We start from the raw sequence: 22927 nt of genomic DNA on the forward strand, positions 1-22927 counted from the left end.
GGGGTTGACAGTGAGATATTAGAGAGATGTAGGGCTGAAAGGGGATATGAAACTGATAAATTAGAGAGATGTAGGGCTGAAAGAGGAGATATTAGAAATATTTAGGACTGACGGAGATATTAGAGAGATTTGGGTCTGAATGGGGAGATATTAGAGATATAGGGAAGAAAGGGCACATATTAGAGAGGTTAGGGCTGATGTCGGCGATATTTGAGAGATTTAGGGCTGACACAGAGATATTAGAGAGATGTCAGGCTGACAGTGAGATATAGGAGAGGTTTTGGGCTGACTGAGATATTAGAGTAATTTAGGGCTGATATTGGAGATATTGGAGAGATTTCGGGCTGAAAGGCAGATATTTAGGGCTGACAGGTAGATATTAGAGAGATGGATGGCTGACATGGATATATTTGAGAGATATAGGGCTGAGAGGGAGATATTAGACAGATTTTGGGCTGACAGGGAGATATTAGAGAGATATAGGGAAGTAAGGGCACATATTTTGAGGACAATAAAGTGCCACTGAGATGGCCCGCAACCAAAACCTGAGGGCTCTCCTTCACCGCAGCCAGCGTGAGTAAAACATGTAAACACGTTAACCCTCGCAAGGCTGGCGGCTGCCGGGCCTAGCCGCGTCCTCAGAGCACGCACAGACCAGCTGGCTGGTGTGTTTACGGACATATGCAATCACTCCTTATCCCAGTCTGCTGTTCCCACATGTTTCAAGTGGGCCACCATTGTTCCTGTTCCCAAGAAAGTTAAGGTAACTGAGCTAAATGACTATCGCCCAGTAGCACTCACTTCCGTCATCATGAAGTGCTTTGAGAGACTAGTCAAGGACCATATCACCTCCACCCTATCTAACACCCTAGACCCACTCCAATTTGCTATCCGCCCCAATAGGTCCACAGACGACGCAATCACACTGCACACTGCCCTAACTCATCTGTACAAGAGGAATACCTATGTAGGAATGCTGTTCATCGACTACAGCTCAGCATTCAACACCATAGTACCCTCCAAACTCGTCATTAACTTTTTCGAATAGATATTTGAAAAACACCTTGAGGATTGATTATAAAAAACATTTGCCATGTTTCTGTCGATATTATGGAGCTAATTTTGAATATTTTTCGGCGTTTTCATGACTGCAATTTCCGGGCGATTTCTCAGCCAAACGTGAAGAACAAACGGAGCTATTTCGCCTACAAAAATAATATTTTAGGAAAAAAGGAACATTGGCTATCTAACTGGGAGTCTCGTGAGTGAAAACATCCGAAGCTCATCAAAGGTAAACGATTTAATTAGATTGCTTTTCTGATTTCCGTGACCAAGTTCTCTGCTGCTAGCTGGACAAAATGCTATGCTAGGCTATCGATAAACTTACACAAATGCTTGTCTAGCTTTGGCTGTAAAGCATATTGTGAAAATCTGAGATGACAGGGTGATTAACAAAAGGCTAAGCTGTGTCTCAATATATTTCACTTGTGATTTTCTTGATTAGGAATATTTTCTAGGAATATTTATGTCTGTTGCGTTATGCTAATTAGTGTCAGTCGATGATTGCGCTCCCGGACCCGGGATGGGGAGTTACTAAAGGTTAAGCTGGAGACCCTAGGTCTCGACCCCACCCTGTGCAACTGGGTCCTGGACTTCCTGATGGGTTGCCCCCAGGTGGTGAGGATAAGGAACAAAATCTCCATCCCGCTGATCCTCAACACTGGGGTCCCACAAGGGTGCGTTCTCAGCCCTCTCCTGTACTCCCTGTGGCCATGCACGCCTCCAGCTCAATCATCAAGTTTGCAGACGACACTACAGTGGTAGGCTTGAATGTCGACAACGACATTCAGGGAGGAGGTGAGGGCCCTCAGAGTGTGGTGTCAGGAAAATAACCTCACACTCAATGTCAACAAAACAAAGGAGATGATCGTGGACTTCAGGAAACAGCAGGGAGAGCAGCCCCCTATCCACATCGACGGGACAGTAGAAGGTGGAATGTTTTAAGTTCCTTGGCGTACACATCACGGACAAACTGAAATGGCAACCCTCACAGACAGCGTGGTGAAGAAGACGCAACAGCGCAGGTAGGGGCAAACTACCTGCACTCCAGGACACCTACACCACCCGATGTCACAGGAAGGTCAAAAAGATAATCAAGGACATCAACCACCCAAGCTACTGCCTGCTCACCCCGCTATCATCCAGAAGGCGAGGTCAGTACAGGTTCATCAAAGCTGGGACCGAGAGGCTGAAAAACAGCTTCAATCTCAAGGCAATCAGACTGTTAAACAGCCACCACTAACATTGATTGGCTGCTGCCAACATACTGACTCAAATCTCTAGCCACTTTAATAATTAACCATTGGATGTAATAAATGTATCACTAGCCAGTGCCACTTTATATAACGTTTTCATACCCTACAATACTCATCTCATATGTATATTTTCTGTACTCTATACCATCTACCTCATCTTGCCTATGCCGTTCGGCCATCGCTCATCCATATATTTTTTGGAACATATTCTTATTAATTCCTTTACACTTGTGTGTATAAGGTAGTTGTGAAATTGTTAGATATTACTGCATGGTTGGAACTAGAAGCAGAAGCATTTCGCTACACTCGCATTAACATCTGCTAACCATGTGTATGTGACAAATACAATTTGATTTGATTTGATCAGGGGAGCATGATCTGATAAGCCGACTATAGTATCCTGCCAGTCCCAGGAAGGACTTGACCTGTGTCTTGCTGTGTGGAATTGGCAAGTCAAGTACCGCGTGAAACTTCCTCTCATGGGGCTTGATGTTCCCTCGTCCGATCAAATACCCACAGGTACTCCACATCCTCGAACACTAATTTGCATTTCTTGTGGTTTGCGGTCAACCCAGCTTGTCTGAGCCTGTCCAGCACCGCCTGGAGGTGCATCAGGTGCTCTTCCCAACCTTGGCTGTGGATGATGATATCATCCAAATAGGCTGCTGCATACTGCTGGTGGGGTCGAAGTACTTTGTTCATCAGTAGCTGGAATGTGGGCGGGGCTCCGTGGAGACCGAACGGGAGCACCCGGTACTGATACAATCCATCTGGTGTCGAAAACGGTGTCTTCTCCCGGGAGGAGGCTGCCAACGGTACCTGCAAATATCCTCTGGTCAGGTCAAGGGTGCTGATGTACTGGGCGTTTCCCAATCGGTCGATGAGCTCGTCCACCCTCGGCATGGGTTAGGCGTCGAACAAGCTTATGTCGTTCACACTCCTGAAATCATTACAGAAACGCAGGCTACCGTCCGGTAGCAACATGACGGGGCTGCACCATGCACTGTGAGACTCTTCAACGACACCCATGTTATATGTTATATATGTTATATATGCCATTTAGCAGATGCTTTTATCCAAAGCGACTTACAGTCATGTGTGCATACATTATACCCATCCTCAGCATAGCATCCGCTTCCTGTTTCACGGCCTTCCTTCGGGCCTCCGGAATCCGATATGGCCTCTTTTGTACCGTTTCCATGGGCAGGGTACAGATGTGGTGTTCAAGGATGGTTGTGCGGCCCGGCTTCTCAGAGAACACCGCCGTGTTACGATCAACGAGCTCCCAGAGCTCTTGCTTCTGGGCTGGGTCGAGGTCTTCATTGCTCGGGACCACCACGGGTACCGTTGGCGTCCTTGGTCCCAACCATAACACGGACAAGGTTGTCCTCTCGTACCACTTCAACAGGTTCACATGGCAAATCGGTTGGGGTTTCCGTCTCCCTGGCTGCCGTACGCGGTAATTGACAGGTTCCAGCTTCTCGATCACTTCGTATGGCCCGTGCCATGTTGCCAGGAACTTACTTTTGGCCGTGGGGATTAAGAACCAAAACCCTGTCTCCCACCTGGAATTCTCGGGGCTGGGCTCCCCGATTGTAGACCTGGGCTTGGGCGCGTTGGGCCTTCTCCATATGTTCCCTCATGACTGGCCAAATGGCTGTAATCTTCACCCTCATCGTCTCCATGTGTTCTACCGTGCTGCGTAAGGGGGTCGGTTGGGCTTCCCACACCTCCTTGGCGAGGTCCAGTAGGCCTTGTGGCCTCCTCCCGTAGAGGAGTTCGAAAGGGGAAAACCCAGTGGAGGACTGGGCTACTTCTCGGATTGATAACATTAGGTGGGGTAGTAGCTGGTCCCAGTTCTTCCCATCTTGCTCGATGACCTTTCACAGCATTTGTTTGAGCATTTTATTGAACCCCTCGACGAGCCCATCCGTCTGCGGATGGAAGACGGAGGTCCGGATCTGGTTGTTCTGCAGGAGAGCACACAAATCTTTCATTAGGCGGGACATAAACTCAGTACCTTGGTCTGTCGGGTCTGTCAGGATCTCGTTCAGGATGCTCACCTGGCTAAAGAGGTGGAACAGAGGTGGAACAGCTTCCGGGCGATTCCCTTGGATACCGCCGCCCGTAGAGGAATGGCCTCGGGATACTGGGTGGCATAGTCCGCTATTACCAGGATGTACCGTGTCCTCGTGCTGTTTTCACCAGGGCTCCCACTATGTCAATGTGTTCAAAGGGCACCCCGATGATCGGTAGGGGGACCAAATTGTGCCTTTGGGGCAGTCATTTGACACTCCGGGCAGCTGCGACAGTATTCTTCCATGGCCCTCCTCATCCCGGCCAGTGGAACCGGGCGGCGATCCGTTCCCGGGTCTTCTCCATTCCCAGGTGCGCCCCCAACAGGTGGGTGTTGGCCAGCTGAAGAACAGTTCCCACGTACCGTCTGGGCAGCAACAATACCTCTCGAAATTCCCCCTGTTGGTGCGACACCTGATACAAAAGGTTATTCTTGATTTGGAAATGGGGGAATCGCCAGTCACTCACCCCCGGAAGTAGCTGTCCATCCACCGCTATCACTTGGGCTGCGGCGGCATTCAAGTTAGGATCCTCCCACTGAGCCGTCCCGAATTGTCCCCTCAGTTGTCCCCCAGCGGGAGTCTCGACTGGCCCCTCGAAATCTGGGCTCTTCCTCCTGTGGTTCCCCAGGGGTGGTCAGGTTCCGGCACCCCCTCCGACTCCAGACACATAGATTCAGGCTGATCAACAGTTTGCTTCCGGGCCGCACAGGCGATGGGTCGTCCTCGCTCTCGTCTTCGGCTGGCTCGTACCTTCTTCCTCAACTCATGCCCCCACAGGGTCGTGAACAACGGACAATCTCGTCCCACTAGGAGAGGTATCGGCAACTCTAGCACTGCACCCACCATCATCTGGCAGTTCCCTTGTGGCATCACGATGTTGGCCTATACGTTTGGATACTGCTTTGTGTCCCCTTGAACACAGGAAATGGACATCTCCCTACCACGTTCGGTATCCTGATTCAGCAGACTCGTGGTTATGAGGGTAACCATACTTCCGGAGTCTAATAGAGCTTCCGTGTTGTGTCCGTCAACCTTCACCGGGACCATGGGTGCAGCTGATTTGTGTGACCCACCTAGACTCCCGAGCTTACTGATGGCATCGACTCCTCTCTAGCCATGCAATTCCAGGCAATGTGCCCCTGGGCGCCACACTCAAAACACCTCCTTTGTTCTCCATCTACCTGGGGTTGTCGCTGGTAGGTCGGCCCTACCCCAGGCATCCCTCCACGGGTTTGTGGTCCTTTGGCCCTGCCGAATGTCGGTTTGGGGTAAACAGTAGTGGGGCTGTCCTTCCGGCTCCTCGAACAGGTCGCCGGCTCGGCCCGGCTCCCACTCAGCAGGGCCTGAGTGTTCTGATGCATCTCCACTGCTTCCAGGAGGCCCTCCAAGGTCTGGGGTGCGCATGTCGTGGGGTAGTGCCCGTAGGAAGCGATCCAGGACCAATTTGTCTAGGATGGAGGGGGTGGATACGTCGGTTAGGAGACATCCCCTGGTGATTGGAGTTAGCCGCCTGTTCGTCATTCAGGTCCCAATTGCCTTTTGGGCATTCCCAGAGAGGAACGAGGCCCGCAGACTGGCCCACTTCTGCCTTGGCCATCCTTCCCGTAGTGCTGTCCTTTCAAACATACAGAGGTAGATTTTGATGTTAGCCTAATTAAAAGCTGATTTGGATGTGATTCAGTAGACGCTCCTCCTTGTAGCTTCCTGATTTCCTCAATAAGGAGGATGTTTTGTAGTCGCTGTTCCTTCAACATTCGTTCCTGAACCGCCTGTTGGAGGTGTTGGGCCCGGATGAACTGAGCTATCAACTCGTTCATGCTGATGCTGCGTAAATATCAACCCTGATCTGACCACGTTATAAGAGTGCTCACATTCTCCACCACTTGTGGCATACCAGGGGGTTGGGTCAAAACGTTTACACAGATCAGACATGGACAGAGTAGGATTAGCTCAGTTTCAAAAGTGTTTATTGAAATAATAGTCCAAAAGATAAGAATAGGTCTCCCCCAGGAGACCCTCTCCGAGATACCGTCTACTGGGCTCCAGGTCTTACTGTATCCTGTGGGGATCAAAACCTGAACTCTCTCCTGTTACCTCTGGTACCGTCCCCAGCTATATGGGAGTACTTTCCTCCCCCAGTCTTTCCCTTGTGTGCTGCCCTACTGGCAGCATGATGGGAGTTGTACAGCTGGTGAGCAATCAGCCCTTGATTACTCACTAATCCCCAATCAACCCCAATTAGTCCTGGCCAGGAGAGCCCGTAGAGACCTGGCACGTCCAGCAGATGGAGCCATCACTTTGTAATGTATACTCCGTCTGTCACCAGGCCTCAACGGGTCTCCCCCTGGTGGCTGACCTGCTGTACGCCACACAGTATTGAAAAATGATCTCAGAATAGGAGTGCTGATCTAGGGTCATGTCCACTTGGACATCAGCCCGCACTAGGAGACCTGGCTGTCTGTAGTTCATCTACACTACCCCGGACTGTACTAAGAGACCTGGCTGTCTGTAGTTCATCTACACTACCCCGGACTGCACTAGGAGACCTGGCTGTCTGTAGTTCATCTACACTACCCCGGACTGCACTAAGAGACCTGGCTGTCTGTAGTTCATCTACACTACCCCGGACTGTACTAAGAGACCTGGCTGTCTGTAGTTCATCTACACTACCCCGGACTGCACTAGGAGACCTGGCTGTCTGTAGTTCATCTACACTACCCCGGACTGCACTAAGAGACCTGGCTGTCTGTAGTTCATCTACACTACCCCGGACTGCACTAGGAGACCTGGCTGTCTGTAGTTCATCTACACTACCCCGGACTGCACTAAGAGACCTGGCTGTCTGTAGTTCATCTACACTACCCCGGACTGCACTAAGAGACCTGGCTGTCTGTAGTTCATCTACACTACCCCGGACTGCACTAGGAGACCTAGCTGTCTGTAGTTCATCTACACTACCCCGGACTGCACTAGGAGACCTGGCTGTCTGTAGTTCATCTACACTACCCCGGACTGCACTAAGAGACCTGGCTGTCTGTAGTTCATCTACACTACCCCGGACTGCACTAAGAGACCTGGCTGTCTGTAGTTCATCTACACTACCCCGGACTGTACTAAGAGACCTGGCTGTCTGTAGTTCATCTACACTACCCCGGACTGCACTAGGAGACCTGGCTGTCTGTAGTTCATCTACACTACCCCGGACTGCACTAAGAGACCTGGCTGTCTGTAGTTCATCTACACTACCCCGGACTGCACTAGGAGACCTGGCTGTCTGTAGTTCATCTACACTACCCCGGACTGCACTAAGAGACCTGGCTGTCTGTAGTTCATCTACACTACCCCGGACTGCACTAAGAGACCTGGCTGTCTGTAGTTCATCTACACTACCCCGGACTGCACTAAGAGACCTGGCTGTCTGTAGTTCATCTACACTACCCCGGACTGCACTAGGAGACCTGGCTGTCTGTAGTTCATCTACACTACCCGGACTGCACTAAGAGACCTGGCTGTCTGTAGTTCATCTACACTACCCCGGACTGCACTAGGAGACCTGGCTGTCTGTAGTTCATCTACACTACCCCGGACTGCACTAGGAGACCTGGCTGTCTGTAGTTCATCTACACTACCCCGGACTGCACTAAGAGACCTGGCTGTCTGTAGTTCATCTACACTACCCCGGACTGCACTAAGAGACCTGGCTGTCTGTAGTTCATCTACACTACCCCGGACTGCACTAAGAGACCTGGCTGTCTGTAGTTCATCTACACTACCCCGGACTGCACTAGGAGACCTGGCTGTCTGTAGTTCATCTACACTACCCCGGACTGCACTAAGAGACCTGGCTGTCTGTAGTTCATCTACACTACCCCGGACTGCACTAAGAGACCTGGCTGTCTGTAGTTCATCTACACTACCCCGGACTGCACTAAGAGACCTGGCTGTCTGTAGTTCATCTACACTACCCCGGACTGCACTAAGAGACCTGGCTGTCTGTAGTTCATCTACACTACTCCGGACTGCACTAAGAGACCTGGCTGTCTGTAGTTCATCTACACTACCCCGGACTGCACTAAGAGACCTGGCTGTCTGTAGTTCATCTACACTACTCCGGACTGCACTAAGAGACCTGGCTGTCTGTAGTTCATCTACACTACCCCGGCCTGCACTAGGAGACCTTGCACAGCCGTCTGTGTATTTCTCTGTCTGGTTTCTGTCTTCCACACCTCGTGTGTTTCTGTCTCTCTCTCTCTCTCTCTCTCTCTCTCTCTCTCTCTCTCTCTCTCTCTCTCTCTCTCTCTCTCTCTCTCTCTCTCTCTCTCTCTCTCTCTCTCTCTCTCTCTCTCTCTCTCTCTCTCTCTCTCTCTCTCTCTCTCTCTCAGTCCTAAAATCATGCCTTAAACTGTTGTCTTACTCTGAGGCGGATGCAGGGACATTACCAATGAATCTGTCCGTTTTTTTTCCTCTCCATCAAATGCCATGTGAGGTTGATTTTAAAGCCAACCACGAACCTAAAGGTAAATCAAATCAAATGTATTTATATAGCACTTCGTACATCAGCTGATATCTCAAAGTGCTGTACAGAAACCCAGCCTAAAACCCCAAACAGCAAGTAATGCAGGTGTAGAAGCACGGTGGCTAGGAAAAACTCCCTAGAAAGGATTTTTCTGTAGGAAGTCTGTTTCTACCTCAGACAATTTGCACGGTGGCTAGGAAAAACTCCCTAGAAAGGATTTTTCTGTAGGAAGTCTGTTTCTACCTCAGACAATTTGCTGCTATTTCCCTCTAGTCATTTCTACCAATTGGCTTAATTATGTGGTCTGATTCATCCAGCACCAGAGTGTTTTGTCTTATCGATAGATTGATAGACATCCTTGGGACAGAAATTACAACTCTCTCTCTGCACAGCATTTTATAGTTTGTCTCGCTTCTAAAATTCAATATTTCACCTGTCACTTAATGTGTCAAAATGTTGACAGTGTGTGAAGGCCTATTGAGCATTTGAAAATGTTGTTTTACATGTGTTTTGTGTTCATTCCCACTGGGCACAAACTGGTTAAGTTAGTATTGTGATGTTAAATCGACGTGGATAACACATTGGATTTGAAAAAAGTAATCAACGTAAACTAATGTTTTAACATTTCAACCATAGGATCATTTCATCATGGTAACCACATTTCAAAATTGACTTCTGTAAAATATAGTGAATTTGTACCTTTGAAACAACGTCATATCTTCAACATTATACGGTGCATTCAGAAAGTATTCAGACCCCTTGGCTTTTTCCACATGTTCTTACCGAACAGACTTATTCTAAAATTGATTAAGTTGTTTTTTCTTCATCACTCTACACACAATACCCCATAGTGACAAAGCAAAAACAGGTTTATTGAAATTTTTGCAAATGTATAAAGAAAATATCATTAGTACTCAGAACCTTTACTCAGTAATTTGTTGAAGCACCTTTGACAGCGATTACAGCCTCAAGACTTCTTGGGTATGACACTACAAGCTCTGCCATGCTATGTTGTTGTCTTAGGTCTCTCTTTATGTAGTGTTGTGATGTGCGTTTTGTCCTATATTTTTATTTTTAATTCCAGCCCCCATCCTCGCAGGCGGCCTTTTGCCTTTTGGTAGGCCGTCATTGGAGTAATAATTTGTTCTTAAATGACTTGCCTACTTAAAGACAGTTGTGAAGGACGCACGACAACACCTTTTACCTCTCAGGAGACTGAAAAGATTTGGCATGGGTCCCCAGACCTTCAAAAAGTTCTACAGTTGCACAATCGATAGCATCCTGACCGGTTGCATCACCACCTGGTATGGCAACTGCTCAGCATCTGACCATAAGATGCTACAGAGGGTAGTGCATACGGCCTAGTACATCACTGAGGCCAAGCTTCCTACCACCCAGGACCTCTATATCAGGCGGTGTCAGAGGAAGGCAAAACAAATGGTCAAAAACCCCAGTCACCCAAGTCAGAATGTTCTCTCTGCTACAGCACAGCAATAAGTCTGGTACCGGAGCGGGACGGTAGCGTCCCACTTGGCCAAAAGCCAGAGAAAATGCAGAGCGCCAAATTCAAATAAATGACTATAAAAATCAAACTTTCATGAAATCACACATGTAAGATACCAAATTAAAGCTACACGTGTTGTGAATACAGCCAACGTCAGATTTCAAAAAGGCTTTTTGGCGAAACCAAACGATGCTATTATTTGAGGATAGGACCTCCGTAAACGAAAGAGAGAACATATTTCAACCCTGCAGGCGCGACAGAAAACGCAGAAATAAAAATATAAATCATGCCTTACCTTTGACGAGAATCTTCTGTTCGCAATCCAATATGTCCCATAAACATCACAAATGGTCCTTTTGTTTGATTAATTTCGTCAATATATTTCCAAAATCTCCATTTATTTGGAGCGTTTGATCCAGAAAAACACCGGTTCCAACTTGAGCAACGTGACTACAGAATATCTCAAAAGTTACCTGTAAACTTTGCCAAAACATTTCAAACTACTTTTGTAATACAACTTTAGGTATTTCTTAAAGTAAATAATCAATAAAATTGAAGACGGGATGATCTGTGTTCAATACAGGAAGAAAACAAACTGACGCTACCGTTCTCGTCACGCGCCTCTAACAAACAGTACACTTGAAGTGACCCTCGTTTTGAACAGGGCTTCTTCATTACAAAAAGGAAAAACCTCAACCAATTTCTAAAGACTGGTGACATCCAGTGGAAGCGGTAGGAACTGCAAAAAGGTCTCTTAGAAATCTGGATTCCCAATGAAAGCCCATTGAAAAGAGAGTGACCTCAACAACAACAAAATAATCTGAATGGTTGTTCCTCGGGGTTTCGCTTGCTACACAAGTTCTGTTATACGCACAGACATGATTCAAGAAGTTTTAGAAACTTCAGAGTGTTTTCTATCCACATATACTAATGATATGCATATCTTATCTTCTGGGGTTGAGTAGCAGGCAGTTGAATTTGGGCATGCATTTCATCCGGACGTGAAAATACTGCCCCGTCACCAAGAAGTTAACAGCTTCTGACCCAGACTATTTACATTGACACCACCCCCTTTTATGTATTTTATTTGATCAATTAAACCTTTATTTAACTAGGTAGGCCAGTTGAGAACAAGTTCTTATTTACAACTGTGACCTGGTCAAGATAAAGCAAAGCTGTGCGACAAATACAACACAGAGTTACACATAAACAAACGTACAGTGAATAACACAATAGAAAAATCTATTTACAGTGTGTGCAAATGTAGAAAAGCAGGGAGGTAAAGGCAATAAATTGGCCATAGAGGCGAAACAATTACAATTTAGCATTAACCATGGAGTGATAGATGTGCAGGTAGAGATACTGGGGTGCAAAAGAACAAGAGGATAGATAACAATATGGGGATGAGGTAGTTTGGTGTGCTATTTACAAATTGGCTGTGTACAGGTACAGTGATCGGTAAGCTGCTCTGACAGCGGATGCTTAAAGTTAAAGCGGGAGATATAAGACTCCAGCTTCAGTAATTTTTGCAATTAGTTCCAATCATTGGCAGCAGAGAACTGGAAGGAAAGGCGGCCAAAGAAGTGTTGGATTTGGGGATGACCAGTGAAATATACCTGCTGGAGCGCGTGCTACGGGTGGGTGCTGCTATGGTGACCAGTGAGCTGACATAAGGCGGAGCATTACCTAGCAAAGACTTATAGGTGACCTGGAACCAGTGGGTTAGGCGACGAATATGAAGCGAGGGCCAGACAACGAGAGTGTACAGGTCGCAGTGGTGGGTAGTATATGAGGCTTTGGTGACAAAACGCACTGTGATAGACTACTTCCAGTTTGCTGAGTAGAATGTTGGAGGATATTTCGTAAATGACATCGTAGAAGTCAAGGATCGGAAGGATAGTCAGTTTTACGAGGGTATGTTTGGCAGCATGAGTGAAGGAGGCGTTGTTGCAAAATAGGAAGCTGATTCTAGATTTCATTTTGGATTGGAGATGCTTCATGTGAGTCTGGAAGGAGAGTTTACAATCCAACCAGACACCTACAGTGGGGAGAACAAGTATTTGATACACTGCTGATTTGGCAGGTTTTCCTACTTACAAAGCATGTAGAGGTCTGTAATTTTTTATCATAGGTACACTTCAACTGTGAGAGACGGAATCTAAAGCAAAAATCCAGAAAATCACATTGTATGATTAAGTAATTCATTTGCATTTTATTGCCTGACATAATAAGTATTTATTTATTTAATAATTATTTAAGATGGTGAGGTAAGCACTTTTAAAGAGCAACCAGGCATCCTCTACTGACGGGATGAGGTCAATATCCTTCCAGGATACCTGGGCCAGGTCGATTAGAAAGGCCTGCTCGCTGAAGTGTTTTAGGGCGCATTTGACAGTGATGAGGGATGGTTTGACCGTGGACCCAATACGCACACAGGCAATGAGGCAATGATCGCTGAGATCCTGGTTGAAGACAGGTGTATTTAGAGGGCATGTTGGTAAGGATGATATCTAAGAGGGTGACCATGGTTACGGATACAATATTTGTGGTCATGGAAAACATATTTCACAGCGGTTTAGATGGTACAATGATTCTCTACTCTAAACTTGTTTGTTTCTTCACATCAATGGAAATTAGGTGAACTATTAGAATTTTAGCAAACAGGTGCATCTTTAACTTTTTACTACTTTAATACACATATAAGTTAATTTGTCCCAATTCTTTTGGCCCCTAAAATGGGGGGGAAGTATGTTCAAAAAGTCCTGTAATTTCTAAATGGTTCATCCAATATGGGGTTCAAAGCCAAAACAACAACTAATGTGTCACTGTCCAGCTCACTGTATAGTATCTATTAAAGTTAATTCCTGTCCCTCATACTAAATCCTCTTCCTCTTAATTCCCCATAGGAATAGGATGCTCCTGACAACGTGCCAGTGAGTTGAAAAGAGAGAGAGAGCTGAAGGTAAACTCAAAGTTATAAAGATGAACCCTATGGAGGAAATGACGACCATGTCTCTGTTCGCCAACTCCAGCGAGCTGTACTACAACCCCAACACCACCGTGGCCCCTAATTTCCTCACCAAACCCAAGGCCTGTGAGCAGCTCAACATCGCCACAGAGGTCTTCCTCATCCTGGGTATTATCAGTTTGTTGGAGAACATCCTGGTCATCTGCGCCATCATCAAGAACAAGAACCTCCACTCCCCCATGTACTTCTTTGTGTGTTCCCTGGCTGTGGCTGACATGCTGGTCAGCGTTTCCAATGCCTGGGAGACCATCATCATCTACCTGCTGACCAACCGGCAGCTCATTGTGGACGACCATTTTATTCGTCAGATGGACAACGTCTTTGACTCCATGATCTGTATATCAGTGGTGGCGTCTATGTGTTCTCTCCTGGCCATCGCTGTGGACCGGTATGTGACCATCTTCTACGCTCTGCGTTACCACAGCATCATGACCCATAGACGGGCCGCTCTCATCATCGGAGCCATCTGGACCTTCTGCACGGGCTGCGGCATCGTCTTTATCATGTACTCCGACACCACCCCTGTTATCATTTGCTTGGTGTCCATGTTCTTCACCATGCTAGTGCTCATGGCCTCGCTGTACAGCCACATGTTCATGCTGGCTCGCTCCCACGTAAAGCGCATCGCGGCACTGCCAGGGTACAACTCCATCCACCAGAGGGCCAGCATGAAGGGAGCCATCACTCTCACAATCCTCCTGGGCATCTTCATCGTCTGCTGGGCACCCTTCTTCCTCCACCTTATCCTGATGATCTCCTGCCCCAGGAACCTGTACTGTGTGTGCTTCATGTCTCACTTCAACATGTACCTCATCCTCATCATGTGTAACTCTGTGATCGACCCTCTGATCTACGCATTCAGGAGTCAGGAGATGAGGAAAACCTTTAAGGAGATTATCGGTTGCTACAGCCTGAGGAACGTGTTTGAGTGTCTCCCTGTGTGCTATAAACCTGGAGTGCCATAGAACTCTTACCCTTATAGACTCTTTGGCCATGGGTCCTACGTGTGGTTTAGTCAGCAGGATTTGGGCATGAACAGAGTGCATTGGAGTAGAAGACTGTCTTATTACAATGTGTCTTAGACTGCCTTGTCCCAATGCAGTCTGATTAAGCTCAACTTGTAGAACCCTTTGTTCCTTAACACTAGAACTGCTAAAGCAGTCATTTTGACCCTACAGTGTATATCCATCCACCGACTCAAAGCAGTCTCATCATCCTACTCTGGCCTACTTGGAGTAGGCTACACAGTGAGAGTGTGAGTAATTGGACATGCTGATGTTAATATATATGTTATATGTTAATACACATCAGGCAGCAGGTGAGCGAGTGTCAGAGAACGTGGGGATGAGGCGTAATGGGGAGTAATGGGGAGTAATGTCACCATGAACAACTTCTTCACTGTCATTGGAGAACAGGCTCCTTGTGGCCGGGACAATGAACAAAGTTCGACGTTTGCCCCCTCCCTCTGTGCAAAATAAAGCACCTGAACAGCCGTTATACTCCACAAAGGTGCTGAAGAATGACAAGATGACAGGAACACAATAAAAAGAAGACTATTACGCACTATAACCAAACAAAGGTATGTCAAAGTGTGTCAAGCAAGTGAAAGTTACGAAAATTGTTTCAACTGTTAGGACAAGGGATAACAGCTAAATTAAATCCAACCGATGCCATTGAGTGAAGATACACACAAGCACGAGCTGACAATAATTTACTATTTTAATCTGCTGTCATATCTACACTTATATTCATTAGAACGCCTTTATTGCTTTTGTGCTGAGTTTCACTATTTATCAAGGCCACGTGGAACTTATAATGATGTTGAGGCTGCTGATGTTTTTATCTTTTAACCACTTGACCATGCATCTAGTTATAAAAAATAAGCTGTGACCATGTTCCAACACATATGATTTCTGTTTCATAGTTGTAACAAAGGCACTCCACTAATAAAATTGATTGAACAATTTTTTTTGTCATATGTCCTCCAGTAAATAAAATTATGAAAATGCTCTTCTGTTTTTTTAAATAAAATAAAAATAGGGTAATACCTTAAGTGTCCATTCATTAACATGTAACTAAAAAGTAACAAGTGTGTTTATAACAGAGTAGTGTCCATTCACCAATATGTAACTAAATAGTCTGTTTATAATAGAGTAGTCTACATTCACTCATATGTAACTAAATAGTCTGTTTATAATAGAGTAGTCTACATTCACTCATATGTAACTAAATAGTCTGTTTATAATAGAGTAGTCTACATTCACTCATATGTAACTAAATAGTCTGTTTATAATAGAGTAGTCTACATTCACTCATATGTAACTAAATAGTAATATGTGTGTTTAACAGAGTAGTGTACATTCATTAATATGTAACTAAATAGTGTGTTTATAACAGAGTAGTGTGCATTCATTAATATGTAACTAAACAGTAATAAGTGTGTTTATAAGAGTAGTCTACATTCATTAATATATAACTAAATAGTGTGTTTATAACAGAGTAGTGTACATTAATTAATATATAACTAAATAGTGTGTTTATAACAGTAGTGTACATTCATTAATATGTAACTAAATATTGTGTTTATAACAGAGTAGTGTGCATTCATTAATATGTAACTAAACAGTAATAAGTGTGTTTATAAGAGTAGCGTACATTCATTAATATGTAACTAAACAGTGTGTTTATAACAGTAGTGTCCATTCATTAATATGTAACTAAACAGTGTGTTTATAACAGTAGTGTACATTCATTAATATGTAACTAAATAGTAATACGTGCGTTTATAACAGTAGTGTACATTCATTAATATGTAACTAAATAGTGTGTTTATAACAGAGTAGTGTCCATTCACTTATATGTAACTAAATAGTAATACGTGTGTTTATAACAGAGTAGTGTACATTCAATAACTCCAACATAAGCGTATGTAAACTTCTGACTTCAACTGTATACAGAAATAGAATTTTAAAAACAGTACACTACACTTCCTATGCATCATGTAAATACTCTAAAACTAGTTCATCTCTTTGTCTAATTGCCTTAATCTGTATTGATTTGATAAACACAGGATAGGTGTAGTATTTCATCAAATGAGAGACTTAATTTCAACCAGTAGAGAATGTGAAACGCTTAATTGAAAGATGATCATTATCCAGGTGTTATAAATACATAATAATGCATTATACATATTATAATTGTAACATATTATAAATACAAGTTCAATCTTTACTTCAATGCACGTCTGTTATGCATTATAAAAATAGAGGAAGAAAGAGGTGGGGAGAGAGTTGTAAACGACAAAGGGGAAGTGGTAAGAGGAGCAGGGAGGGCAGCATTTGATTAATGAATCACAGTGCTATCCTAATATTTTCTCAGTTCATCACAGTTACATAATAGTGTCTCCAGTTGTGTTTCCTAACCAGCCTTGGGTTCCCAGTCAGCCCGAAGGTTATGTTAAGAGCGGGTGAGGTGGTAATGACGGGACTGGGGTTGGCATCCTCTCACATCAAAACATACCTGCAGACGAGAGACAGATGGAGAGAGAGAGAGAGCATGTTTAAGCCTTGTTTTAAAATTGACTTAAAATAGCCTGTTCTATTTTTGTACAGACATCACACCCTTACCTAAACAGCCCCCTCACCTGAGAAGTAGAAAACAAAGGGGAGTAACTGAGAATGTAATTACTGCAGTTAACATAGCTAAGTTAATGGAAGGATACTCTTATTGCAATGTGAATGGCTCTTAAAAAAGCCTTCGGTTGTGCATAGTGTAGTCTATGCTGTTACCAGGGAACAGCACCCTCTTTGTAGAAGTAGGAGGTGAAGATCCACTGCACACAGATTGCCTCTCCTGCTGCGTTGTTGGACCCCATCCTTGAAACATCCTGCAGAGCAGCACACTTCTCCTCTGGCACACGGCAGCGAGCTGCAGATCCCCTTCTGGTCCTTATGTCCATCCTCATGAAGTTACGCAGGACACAGGTAGCCTTCACACTTCTGAATTCCTCCAGGAGGCAGTCCCAGATGGCCCTGGTCACCGGACCTTGCAGTGTTACACGGTAACTTTAGGCAATCGTTTTCAAAGAATCTCCAGTGACAAGGTATCTGTAGGAATATGGAAGACAATGTCATTATTAGCCTTTTACATCACCAGGTTATTGTGGATTACTAAAGTATAATATCCCTGATAACAAATCATGATAATATTGGATAGATAGTTGTATTTGCACACACATGTGCGTGTGTAGCATGTGACAATAACAGGATCATATCAAGGATAGCATCACAAATTAATATATAAATACCACTTGAAGCTTGATGATGAGTCATTTGAATCAGCTGTGCAGTGCTGAGGCAAAAACAACAATGTGCCCCTCTTTGACGACCAGGACTGAGAACCACTGCTCTTCATTGGAACCTCTTCATCTGTAGACAGGCTTTCATAGCTAGTTTTATCTGAGGACAGAAAACCTCACACGAAACAGACTTCATTATACTCAAATTACATCGCATTGAATATTATGTTACTATAGTCTCCATCTTCACTTCTAGGGACTGGTAATACACAAGTCCCTGCCCTATCGAGAATAGCCTAGTCTCTCACTTTGACAATTGGGGCTGCTATCCTTTCACTCTCGTTCATGGTTGTTAGCTACCATAGCTACCTACAAATGCATTTGGAGTTGTTTTTTACAGTGATTAGCTAGCTAATATGAAGTTAGGCAGCTGGTGATATTTAATCACTTAGCTAGCTATCTATACAGTATGTAAAGTTGGCTAGATAGCTAGCTAGTCAACTAGTTAGCTCATTTAGCAGCTCAGATGAGTTAGCCTGCACTGTAGCTAGTTATCAAATAATTCATAGTTTTTACTTACTTGAATAGGTTCTCCAGCCATGTGGACAATTAGAAACAGGGAAGCAAAGTGTGTTTGTCACCAGAGTGTTTTAGAGCTTATTACAATTTAACTTTTTACCCATTTAATAACCAGACCTTCATACAATCTTGCTATGCTGAATTCTTCACGCACAATCAAACTTGCTGCTATATGCTGCCATATGCTGCCAGCACGCCCACAAGCAAGTCACAATGGGCAGCCTAAAAGGCACGCAGCAATTTACCGCTTGTTAGTGAACATGCCCTGTCAGGCGGCATTGGCGGAGAGTCAGGCGGAGGATGACTCATTGAAGAGGCCAAGGAACGAGATGATGTCACAATCCATGCCAGGTACACCTGTTCTGCTATTCCAAGGTTCTGTAACCGAAGAGAGATACCACGAGTGGGCACCAACTGGGATGGATCCTGAGGCAAATGTGACTTACCAGTGAACCTGGTGAACCATTAATACTGTCTTAGAAGTTTTTGTCCATGACTGATTCAACCCGAAAAAGTATTAAAGACAGAGTTAATGAGTACTTGAGATCACCGGGAAAATCTAGACATGGCCTGCTCTCCCTTATGTAAGCAATTAGGCACTATACCATGTTTACTACAGTATGTACTGTGTGCTATGTTTACTTGTCAGACTGCACAGTAGCCTAATAAACAAATGTAGGCGGCTTCTATCTTCAAAATGCATTAAATGCTTTATTATCCAAATGTTTAAAGTGCGTGTGGATGACCTCATGCAACCACAAAATGTTGGATAAAGCATACACTGTACAGTACTGTAATTCTTCTTCAGCATCTTTATGCTTTAACTAACAAAATAATGATCAAAATACTCTTTCAAAATGCATATGTTTATTTCCTTATGGATCCATAATGGGAATATGGGAATAAATATCACAGAATGACAGAAAAATTGGAACTAATGAAGATGAACAAATTGTTGCTTACTGGAAGACAGCAGAGGTCAGAGGTCAAGACAGCACTGCTCTGAGACAAGCATGGGGACTGGTCTTGATGAATCAATGAGATTTTTATTTTCACTGAATCTCCATTTGTGTATTGGTTAGACTACAATTAGGGTGTGGAAATGTTATGCTCTTAGTACTGTAGCCTACTCCCGACTGTCATGTTGTACAGTGCCATATTTTCCATTCCACCCTAACGGAAATCCTGATCCTAATATTTTTGGGGAATAGAAACACCATAATATTAATCAAATTAATTAACCTCTTGGGGCTAGGGGGCAGAATTTTCACTTTTGGATAAAGAGTGTGCCCAGTTTCAACTTCCTGCTACTCATGCCAAGAATATAAGATATGCATAATATTAGTAGATTTGGATAGAAAACACTCTGAAGTTACTAAAACTGAATCATGTCTGTGAGTATAAAATAACTTATGTAGCAGGCAAAACCGCGAGGACTAACTGTTCAGAATTCTTTTTTTTGCCTCTCTCTGTTCCCTTACTTGTTATTGCTAAGGTATATATTTTTTTATGTACCTGTTTTCAGTTCCTACCGCTTCCACTGGATGTCACCAGTCTTTGGAATTTGGTTGAGGCTATTCCTTTGTGCAATGAAGAAGTAGGCATACTAGGAACTGGGGACACTTTTGTGAGTTGCGCAAGATGTGAAAAGTGGCACTGGTTTGTTTTCTTTCCTTCATTGAACACAGATTGCCCCGTCTACAATTTGATCAATTATTAACGTTTAAAAATACCTAAAGTTGTATTACAAAAGTAGTTTGAAATATTTTGGCAAAGTTTATAGTGACGTTGCATTTTTGTAAGCTGTTTTTTTCTGGATCAAACGCGCTTTATAAATGGACATTTTGGATATATATAAATGGAATTAATCAAACAAAAGGACCAATTGTGATGTTTATGGGACATATTGGAGTGCCAACAAAAGAAGCTCGTCAAAGTTAATGTTTTATATTTTATTTCAGCGTTTTGTGTAGCGCCTGAAGGGTTGAAATATGCTTAGTTTAGTTTAGTTTATTTTATTTTTACAGGGACAGTGCACATTAATCAACGTTTCAGTAAAAGTGCCGGTTTTAGCCAGCCGGCTAATTTTCAACCGCAGTCCCTGGGCAGGTTATTAAAAACAATTACAATATAGACAATAGCACCATAGAACAAGCAAGACATAGCAACATAGGACAAGCAAGACATAGCATACAGACAGAGCAACATAGAACAAAAAGCAGCAAAACAAAATTCATAAAAGCAACAAAGTGTTTCCACACCTCACAAGCTACAGACAACAGACAACATGGAAAGCGGCAACACACAGCTAGGGACCATGTTCACAAATCTGATTGACCTTTAGCCAGGTCTTCAAGCATTTTGTGAAAGTGTGATATGTGGTGCAGTTATGTGTGTCTGATGGCAGTGTATTCCAGACATGGGAAGCTCTCACAGAGAATGCAGATTTACTAAAGGTGCTTTTCCTTAGGGGAACTATACAGTCACCTCTTATGGCAGACCTTGTGGATCTGCTGCCATATGTCTGGGTTTTCTGTTTAACAAAAATATTGAATGGAGGGGGAGCCAGGCCATTTAGGATCTTGAATACAAGACATGCGTCGGTGTATTGCACAAGATTTTCCCAACTCAAGAGCTCATGCTTTCTAAGGATGTGACAATGATGATGGCTATTGGGCTTCCTATCAAGCACTTTGAGAGCCTGTTTGTAGACAGACTGAATAGGTTTTAATGTTGTACAGCAAGCTTGGGCCCAACTAGTCAAGCAGTATGTTAAGTGGGGGAGTATCATAGAATTGAAGTACAGTTTTGCTACCTCTGTAGTCAAACAATTTCGTATAAATCGGAAATTAGCTAGGTTGAATTTGGTTATTTGAATTACCTTTTTCACATGCTTTTTAAAAGAGAGGTTGGAATCAAGTATGATGCCAAGGTACTTAAAATCGGATACCACCTGGAGCTTCTCCCCTGACAGTCATAAAATCATAAAGTCACAAAATAACTGAGTTTGAGTTGAGTTTGAGTTTGTCTGCTGTTGCTATTTGCACTGTAATGCACTGTCAACGTTTTAATATTGGATAAAACACATCCTATAAACAGTCAGCAACACAGGCTTCTTAAAATTCAAACAAATTGAGTAATAACTGACAGATTAATTATAAAAATAGTTGTTAGATGCAGCTCTAAAAGCAGTATTCAAAACACATTTGTAACAGCTTTTACTTAATTTGCCTCAACATTGTGGCTCACAAGAGGGCAGCAGCAGTGACGCAAGTCTCCCGAGTCGCACCATGCTGCTCTTCCCGGCCGGTCACCAAGACAAGTAATACCTATGGGAAACACTAGTCTGGATGGGTGGCAAAGCAAGCTAAATGTTGAAAACCTTGGGTAGCCCCTATAAGTAAATAATGAATTCAATATTCCAAAAACCTGATCATTAAAACACCCTTTTACATACTGTTTGTAAGTTGGCAAAAATTTCCTCAGAGTAAATGTAGATAAACAAAACTGGAGCTTTTTCAGAGTCAAAATTGCTCATAATTTTGCGTTGATCGACAACTGTAACAATCACAATGCACCTCTCACCTTTCTCAGGCTTTTTGTCATTCTTGTCGAGTCCTTGAGCTCTGTGCAGTGCCATCTTCTATCATATCAACTTGCCCCATGTGTAGTCCCTGTGCAAATCTGCAATGTTGCAACAAATAAATTAACAAATCAGATAGCATCAATAGCATATGACAATAGAAACCCAAGTATTTTTTCATAAATTAAACCTTAACCTTAACGCTAGGCCCCAAGACTCAACTCATTGAGACCCAGCTTTTGGTAACACAACCTTAACTCGCCCTTAAACCACATTCACATCAGCCTGGCAAGACCTACTCGCCATACTTTGCTCCACTTCAAATGAAATTGTATTGGTCACATACACATTTTTAGTAGTTGTTATTGGTCACATACACATTTTTAGCAGATGTTATTGGTCACATACACATTTTTAGCAGATGTTATTGGTCACATACACATTTTTAGCAGATGTTATTGGTCACATACACATTTTTAGCAGATGTTATTGGTCACATACACATTTTTAGCAGATGTTATTGGTCACATACACATTTTTAGCAGATGTTATTGGTCACATACACATTTTTAGCAGATGTTATTGGTCACATACACATTTTTAGCAGATGTTATTGGTCACATACACATTTTTAGCAGATGTTATTGGTCACATACACATTTTTAGCAGATGTTATTGGTCACATACACATACACATACACACAGTGAAATGCTTGTGTTCCTAACTCCAACAGTGCAGTAGTATCTAACAATTCACAACAATACACACATCTAAAAGTAAAAGAATGGAATTAAGAAATATATAATTCTGTACACTTCTACACTAACCTTTGTCACAGAAGACTAACTAACTGTAATTACTTAGCAGAGATCCCCAGTACCTTGTGTATGGTTGTAATACTTCATTTTATTGGGGTCTGAAAGCACAGGAGGTTGTTGACACTTTATTTGGGGAGAAAGGGCTCATATTAGTGACTGGAGCGGAATTAGTGGAATGGTATCAAATACATCAAACAAATGGTTTCTA

At 43.7% G+C, this 22927-nt stretch overlaps 1 protein-coding gene and 1 long non-coding RNA gene across 2 annotated transcripts in view; one reads left to right on the plus strand and one right to left on the minus strand.

Annotated features, from left to right (window-relative positions):
• The window catches only part of LOC124019686 (melanocortin receptor 5-like), a 29831-nt gene extending 14424 nt beyond the window's left edge, over positions 1–15407 (plus strand). The window contains exon 2 of the mRNA XM_046335096.1: positions 13320–15407. Coding sequence (XP_046191052.1) covers positions 13396–14406 — 1011 coding nt within the window. The 5' untranslated portion in view covers positions 13320–13395 and the 3' untranslated portion in view covers positions 14407–15407. The remainder of the gene's footprint in view (positions 1–13319) is intronic.
• A 508-nt stretch (positions 15408–15915) lies between these two features.
• Positions 15916–18687, minus strand: LOC124019685. Its single transcript, XR_006835826.1, has 4 exons — positions 17748–18687; positions 17230–17547; positions 17068–17084; positions 15916–16960 (listed from the first exon to the last, which is right to left on the minus strand). It is a non-coding gene; the product is annotated as an uncharacterized LOC124019685 (long non-coding RNA).
• Positions 18688–22927: the final 4240 nt, after the last annotated feature.

The sequence above is a fragment of the Oncorhynchus gorbuscha genome, unplaced genomic scaffold, assembly GCF_021184085.1.
Source record: "Oncorhynchus gorbuscha isolate QuinsamMale2020 ecotype Even-year unplaced genomic scaffold, OgorEven_v1.0 Un_scaffold_648, whole genome shotgun sequence".
Lineage (NCBI taxonomy): Eukaryota > Metazoa > Chordata > Actinopteri > Salmoniformes > Salmonidae > Oncorhynchus > Oncorhynchus gorbuscha.